Source organism: Limulus polyphemus, unplaced genomic scaffold (assembly GCF_000517525.1).
Source record: "Limulus polyphemus unplaced genomic scaffold, Limulus_polyphemus-2.1.2 Scaffold1663, whole genome shotgun sequence".
Lineage (NCBI taxonomy): Eukaryota > Metazoa > Arthropoda > Merostomata > Xiphosura > Limulidae > Limulus > Limulus polyphemus.
In genome coordinates, this window is record NW_013667273.1 from 106,032 (window position 1) to 114,313 (window position 8,282).

The 8,282-nt window shown below is 32.6% G+C and overlaps 1 protein-coding gene across 2 annotated transcripts in view; it reads left to right on the top strand.

Moving 5' to 3' along the window:
- Positions 1–8,282, top strand: part of LOC106464477 (papilin-like) — a 159,676-nt gene that overhangs the window by 95,638 nt on the left and 55,756 nt on the right. For both annotated transcript variants that reach the window (XM_022392199.1, XM_022392200.1), the window contains exons 13-16: positions 1,535–1,705; positions 2,129–2,302; positions 3,072–3,251; positions 4,633–4,774. In XM_022392199.1, coding sequence (XP_022247907.1) covers positions 1,535–1,705; positions 2,129–2,302; positions 3,072–3,251; positions 4,633–4,774 — 667 coding nt within the window. The remainder of the gene's footprint in view (positions 1–1,534; positions 1,706–2,128; positions 2,303–3,071; positions 3,252–4,632; positions 4,775–8,282) is intronic.

The window sequence follows — 8,282 nt, forward strand, 5'->3', positions numbered from 1 at the left end:
CGTCACGCCGTCACCCTCTTATATATATACCTAGACTACCCTATATCTAGTAATCTCCCGACAATTCACGAAGGTATAAGATATTTCCAGAAAGCAGGGGGCGAGACACTAGTCACGTGACCTCGCTGACGCAACAATATTTTATTGACTTTGTCGACTCTTATAGTCTGTGCAATGGAAAGTAAACAGAAAAAATATATGACGAGAAAATATGAAAAATACATTTCATTCAACATTGAGATGATTGATGATAATTCATGCGCCGCCATCTGTCTACATCATTTGTAATATAATTCATCCCACTGGAATTGGTTGTAATATTTGTCTATTTCAAATGTTCGTTCTTTGTTATTTGACCATGAATAAATCATCAACACTTACTTAACTTACTGATCATTGACTCTTTGATAATGTTACGTCTCCGTTTGTTAATTGATTTTTCCGTAACTTCGTTCCGACGAAATTTTAACGACACAAGTCTTTATTTAATAAAACTGGTTTATTCTTTCCGAATATAACTTTACCAATACACTCAACTTCAACAATCGCGCTAAACAAACGCTATAACAACGAACGTCAATAATACTTCTGACTGCAGTTCAATTACTCACTATCTACTCACACATTACATTACCTTCCCGCGTCACGTTTTCCCCCTCTTATATATACCAGACTACCCTATCTAGCAAATACTAGAGCATTCATGAAGGAACAAGATAGTTCTAGAAACTAGAGGGCGCCACAGTAGTCATGAGACTCGCTGACGCAACAATAACATAAATTAGCTTTTTGTGAATATTAATTTTTAATGTAGAAATGCTACAGCTACTTGTATTTTTTGCTATAATTTTATAATTTTTTGGTTTATTATATAATAGTACTAATTCAGTTTTCAGCAAAATAACAAGACAAAACTTTATCATAACGATATTATTAATAAAATTAAAAAAAAATTGGAAAATCATAATCTTCACATAAAAAAAAGAAAAGAAGCTGTTGTATTTGAATTGAACAAATGGTAGGTTTATATTTCTGCTCATCTGATAAGTTTTGGTGATCATATTGGTGTTATGTTTTATAAATATATTGTTGGTTCCTCATCTAACGTTTATGACTAGACTGCACAAATGTTTAAATAAAAAATAACTTGATGATTCATGTAATGAGTTCTTGCTAAATTTTTATGTTTTCTTTCAGATTTTCTTACCTGACAAATTTTGGTACATACTATTTATAACATTTACCAAACTTTTACATAAAATAGTTCATGTTAAAAAATATGCTTTAATTTTTTTTTTAAATTTGTGCATGCATGTTTTATAATTTTTGTATTTATTCATTTTGTAACAAGTTACATTTTAAATCTTACTTTGGATAAAATTTTCAATAAGACAATGATAAACTTAAAAGTTATATTTCTAAAAAGCAAATAACTTTGTGATTTATCATTTTATGTGTTTTCCCTGAAATTATTTAGTTTGTTTAAATAATGAATAGCTAAAACTTGTCTCTTTCTTTAATTTGCAACTTTTAGTGCAATAAAATCTGTGGAAATGGCACTCAGACCAGATCAGTAACATGCCAAAGAAACAAAGAAGTACTGGAAGATTCTCAGTGTGATTCTGATAGCCGACCAATCTCCAGCCAGCCTTGCAATCTGGGGCCATGTGAAGGTGTGGAGTGGATTCTTTCAGAATGGAGTGGGGTGAGAACTGGACACATCGTTAAATAATAATAATAAACTTTTAAAAATAACAATCTATTCTCACCCTGTTTGTTCTCATTAGATAGATAAATGCTTCTGGTGTTCAGCAAATAAAATAAAAAAGAAAGAGACTAATGTGCACTAAAATATGTAATACATTAGGTTAAAAAATTATGTTAAACTCCAAGTTATTGAATAGCTTAAGAAAGACCTTGAAATATAAATGATTTATTTATTTACCCTTAAACTCCTTCACTTTCATGCTTAAAATAAATTCTTACTTTAAGGAATACTCTATTTTAGAAGTAAAAAAAGTGGATTAACGTAAACAAGTATAAATTAAAAATTTGCTGTTAAACTGCTAGATCAGGTACTTATTTTGAATTTGATAAAATTTCTTGTGAAAATATCTTTTATGAATAGTGTGACCAATCTTGTGGACTAACATTGGAGTCTCGTGAAGCTCACTGTGCTAATCACAAAGGTAAAGTTTTCCCTGATGAAATGTGTGACAAAAATAAACTCTCTGAACTTAGTCGCCCTTGCACTGATTCTCCACCATGTGACTCTCTGTGGTTTGCTTCAGAGTGGAGTCAAGTAAGTATCTGTAGTTTGTTTGAAGAATTTATGACTCAGTTCATAATAAATTGGTGATTATTTGATGAAGTAAATAAATTTAATATTACTATGTTGACTATTTAAGTAGTTTTCAAAATCATATACATCAAATTTATTTTTAAACACAACAACTGTGTTATCTGCATATCTTCTGTAATTCTAACATCTATGTGAACTATGTGATTATTCTAGACTAATAATTGCTTTCAAGTAGGAAACATGAATCTAAAGCTCACTTAAAGTGTCAGCATCTTATTTTAAAGATAAAATAGTATTTACTGCCACCATTTATTGTTTAATGTTGTTATGTGTAAATTCCATTTTACTATGTGATAAACCAAGTATCTAGAGTGTTTTTTGTGACCAAACTTAAAACTACAGCTAAGAATTAAGCATAAATAACAAGTACAAGCATAATGTACAATTTTAATTCAGTCTTTTACTTTACTAATAGGTGTATCATATACAATATTCTTTTTCCTAAATATTGTATAAAAAGTTTTAGTATTAATCACATTTCTAATCATAATGTCATCCTATCTTTATTTCTGTCTAGATCAGAACTAGCTAATAAAGGCTTTAGTATAAAACACTATAAAATGCAAGTCTTTCATTAGAATTGAAACTTATGGAAAGAGTTATGGATTTAACTTATGAAAAGAGTTATGGATTTAACTTATGGAGTTATGGATACAGTTAACAATTGTTGACAAAACAAATCTTTTTTAATGAGAATTTTTGTTCTCAGTGCTCTGCTAAATGTGGAGTAGGGGCTCAGAGTCGAACTGTTTTCTGTGGCTACTGGAAAGATGATGTTGTAGTTAAAGCTCCTGAAAACCAATGTAACCTTATGAACAAATATGCAACAACTCGCAACTGTACAGGACCACCATGCAAAGCACTTTGGTTTACTGGACCATGGAATAGGGTAAGTTAACTCTAGCACGATGTTTAAAACAGCTTTCATTTATCAATTTTACTTACATTTTGCATCTAGTTCTGACAATTAATACTGCTCTTTGTGACATCTTATGCCATTTTCTATGGGTTTTTAGCTTTGATAAAATCTGGGTTGTCACAGTTCATGAAATTCCTGAAAAGTCATGAAATTTGCAAACCAGTTTTTTAGTATTGGAAATCCTGAAAAATTAAATATTTTGATTGGGAGGTCCTGAAAAAGCCCTTGAAAGCCTAACTTCGTTACTTCTAAAAGCCTTTCCTTTGTATTTATTTCATATTCACAAAAACAATCTCCAGTAAGTGTGACTCATAAAATGGGATATATATGCTGATTCAACATTACTGATCAGTAACAGGCTTTGATGTATGTAACTATGTTTGTAAGTGAAAATGTGTCTCATGAATATTGTTGGAATTATATTATTTATTTAAGAAAGCTCAAAACTCATTTTGCAGTAATCTAAAATCATAAAATTGTTGATAGGATAAAGACCATGGATGTTTTAGAATACATCTTCAGCACTTTAAAAAATAAGTAATAATGTTTCTAACCTAAGTTTTTCATCAGTTATTGTGTAAAATAGATTAATAATGACAATAATATTATAAAATAAGTGTCATAAACCTAACCACCCTGCATGAAATAGTCAAATATTTGCCATTTTTGACAGCCCATCAGCTTATATTTGATTGGTTCACCTATTATTTATACAGTGATTGATCTAGGCCAGAATATTTTGAGTGACATTTTGACCCCATCTCTAAATGTTTGAGGGACATTGTGATGTATGTTATTAATAGTACTTTGTCTCTTTATGTTCTTATTAGTTTTTTATAAGATCTAAAATGAGTAAAAGTCTTAAAAAATTGGTTTATGATTTAACTAGTAATCATCATACTCCGTGATGACTGACATGCATGACAACACCTGTGGCAATTAATAGAATTATTCACATCAGTTATTATTTTATTTTGGGTATTCGTTGTTGTACAAGATAACTTAAAGGGTGAATACCGTGTTGAAATATAAAGGTTTTATTGAAACAAAAGGTTTCTAGCTTTTTGAAAAGTTTTAAGTGGAATTGCAGCAGTAAACTAAGAATACATTTGAAAAATAATGGAATAATGTTTGAGCATTGTTCTAGAATATCTTATTTATTCTGAGATTATTTTGTATTATTTATAGATATATATAACGTACACTTCAGGGAATGTCCTCTGCTTAATTTTTCTCCATTGATTTGTATGAGTTTTAAGTGTTTGTTGATTATTTTTGAGTCAACCTATTATAATTATGTTTCCATAAATTTTAAAGTGATATATGGGGATTATTATTTTTTGAAAAACAGTGTTCTGTACCTTGTGGTGGTGGATATCGAACCAGGAGGATACTCTGCATTAGTGAAGAAGACATTGTTTCTTCCAAGAACTGTGATGCAGGACTGCGACCTTATGATAAAGAACCTTGCAAGATGCATCCCTGTGATGAAGGTATGTTTACCATGTCTCTTGTATACTTTAGCTTAATACGAGAAAGAAACAATAAAATTACACCTATATCTGTTACACCTCTCTTAGGCTCATCTTCTGTTACAACTCGTTTCTACTGCTCATCTATTATATGAAAGAACCTCTCATGAAAGGTCCTACTAGTACAACTTGGATTCTCTAGGATACAAACATCTGATCTCTGTTTGTTGAGTGATGCCTGGGTCACTGCAAAACATCATTTTGGTCTTGAATTTCTATAAATGAAAGGCCCTGGAGTAGCTCCCTCAGGGTTTTCTGCTGGTCAATTGTGGCTAAGATCAACTAAGTGCCAATATTGTATGTCTTCAACAGGTAATGTTGATATTATGTCTGGTACATGTACTAGTTTTCAGGCATATCAATATAGTACCGATGAACCCTGGCATTGTTGCACTGACCTCAGTAGGGTGAGCTTTTGACTGTGCAATTTGTTTCCTTATTGTACTCCATGGTGGACGAAGGACAGTGAACCTCAAATTTCTTTTGCTCACCATGGACAAGCAGGTGGATAAATCAACATGTACCCCATCTTTGTCTCTGCTATGTACCACATTTGAGTAAGTGTAGCCACTTCCATTGGACCTGGTGTACAAGACCATTATTTGTTTTCACCCTTGTACATTTGAATCCCGTCTTTCTGATGGGAACCAGCTTCTAAAATTTCAAACCGGGTTAATTAGGAAGGCCAACAAACCTGCCAGGCAGCTGTTCTTGCCATCCTTAAAACCTAGACATATTTTCCAGGTATTTTTTCCACAGTGGACACCTGACTGCCAAATAGCACAAAAGGCTTGTAAATTAGTTTGGAATATCTTTTGCAGATATTCCACTTTTATAAACCACATAGTATTTCAGAGGGCTTGTGCCCATGCCCAACAAATCAGATGTCAAGGCCAGATGGAATCTTGGAGTAATTTGTTCTCAGCATCTCTTCCACTACTTGTTCCAAAGTTTCTTGGTACAAGATTTTGAAATGTGAATGGGAAATATATAACCCATTTTTTTTTATCTGGAGAGTGCTCTTCCTACCAGTTCAACACTTCCTTCTGTTCCGCTGCCTTTTTGGCCTGAACTATCTTTACAAAAATAATCAACTATTCACTCTAGTGAAACTTAAACTTTTTCAACATTGGTAGAACAGTAACCTGGTCAGGCCAGATAACATTTATTACAAGATGCTGCACCATCTGTTTCCTGCCTCTTCAATCTTCTTTTGGTTTTTTTTTATATTTTTTAAGGGATTTGTCAGGACAAGGAGTTTCCAGATTTGTGTCAATTGGGCTATTGTCATCCTTTTTTTGAAGCCCAGGAATGATTTGAAGGTTCATTCTAATTGCAGATTTATTGCTTTGATTATCTGTATTTGTGAATTTGAGAGGATGGTTAATACTTGTCTTGTTTGGTTCCTCCAATCAAATAACTTCCTTTTCACTGCTCAGATAGTGAACCACCATGGATTACCTGAGTTGCCAAAAATTTCAACCAGGAAAGCTTTTCTCTTGATAAAGCATATTACAAGATTTCCATTCGTATAGGTTTCATGACCATTTATCCATCTTAATCTATAATTCTTTAACAGAGAGGTCATTTCAAGCTCATATACGATCATTATTATCCCATTTCTTTATACAGGAGTTCTAGAATATCTCAGGTCTGTGTTTGAGTGTTACATTTTTTAGCATTAAGATCAATGCCATCACTGAACAATATATTCCTGCAGTTGCAAGCATTCTCTGTGTTGAGGACTTTTGGATTTCCTGTCAGTCATTGAATGGGAGCTCCAAAATGCACTCAATAATTTTGTGAGTGGACCACCGAAATAATTTATAGTTTTCATAATCTAAAACAGTTTGCATGCGTTTATCTCATAATTGAGATTTACACTTATCCTATGCTGTATTTGGAAGATGCATAAATTCCTGTGCTGGTTGAGACAAAATTCTTAGAAATTCTCTTTGACAAAAAGCTGACTTTTATTACACACACATAAAGCAGATTAAAGTCAAGTGAACATTCTTCAACTTCTTAGGAAGTAGCTAGGTGCTTTATGCTCAATATCTATCAAACAGTTATTCAATCTATGCAGGACTATGTGTCTATGGTCTTTGCATTGAAGTTGTTGGACCCTTTGCATCATCTGGAGCTATGACTCTGCACTGGGGCTTTCTGCACTTCTCCACTAAAGAGTTTGTACACAAATTAATCTGAACCTCCACTTCAACTCTGATGCTTGCAACTTTCCTTGCAGTACACTGTAAAGGTTGGATCATTGGTATTGTGTGTTCATACCCCAGTGGGCTTTGCTTTTTGCATAAAGATGGTCTGCTGTCACAACCTTTGGCCTTGATGTCTAAGCAAAGTTGAGTTAGATGGATCTGACATTGGATGACATTGCTGTATTGAACGATCAGTCCATCCTATTATAGATCCTTATGTGTGATCTTTCTTTGAGTAACTTGAAGAAGTCTGATTTTCCTGTGTGACTGTATCATGTTATCTTTAATGAACACTTTTTGAGTCATCTTTCTGTTACAGTTTTTACAAATGGTTTTGGAATGGTTTGACGAAGGGCTCAGCTATGGTTTGCTGCAACTTTGTAGTTGCTCACAATAACTCTTGTACAGATACTGTTTTCCCTACTGAGTTGTGATCTATCTTTATCCAATTTTCTGGAATCCTAGCCATATCACATTCTTTGTTTGTATCAAACCCTGGATTGTAGCATTGGAAATCCATAAACTTACCACTGTCCCACTAGTGGACACCATATCAGAATCTAAAGGAATATGTTTGTTTGCACTATTGCCAAATCCACAGGTGACATCAGTACTTTGCCTATTTTTTATATAGATGATTGCCCTGTCATCAGGTCAAAGCTATGTAGCAGTTGGCAGATGATTTAGGCTGAGCAACTAATGAACCAGTTTTTCTAGATTAAACCTTTAGTTACACTAATCAGAGTGAGGAAATGTCCCCACAAGATTCTACACTGGCTACAGTTTTATTACAAGGAAATGGCTTACCAATGTGTTAGCTGTGACAACCAGTGTGGCATGTTTTTACATATATATTTAACTTGTGGTTCCTTTTTAACCCTCCAGGTAAAAGTAAGTGAAAGTAAGCATGTCACAATTGTTTTACAGAATTACATTCAAAATTTAATTAAACTTTTATTATAAATGTATGTTAATAAACTTGGCATCAAAACTTAGATTATAATTTAAGTTTTAGTATTATATGAGTTATAATTTCTGAAGGAAATATTTAAATAAATTTTCATTTTTCATTTTTATGTATCATGTGACACTTCTTTTCTCCAAATTGCCCATTTCAGAATTTCCTTCCACCCCTATATTATTTCCTAAGTTTCCAAGGACTTAAACTTATGTCCCTAAACTAAAATGAAAACTTATAGCATCTATTCTTTTTGCTTTAATGAGTTATAAGCTATAAACTGAAACTCATTTTT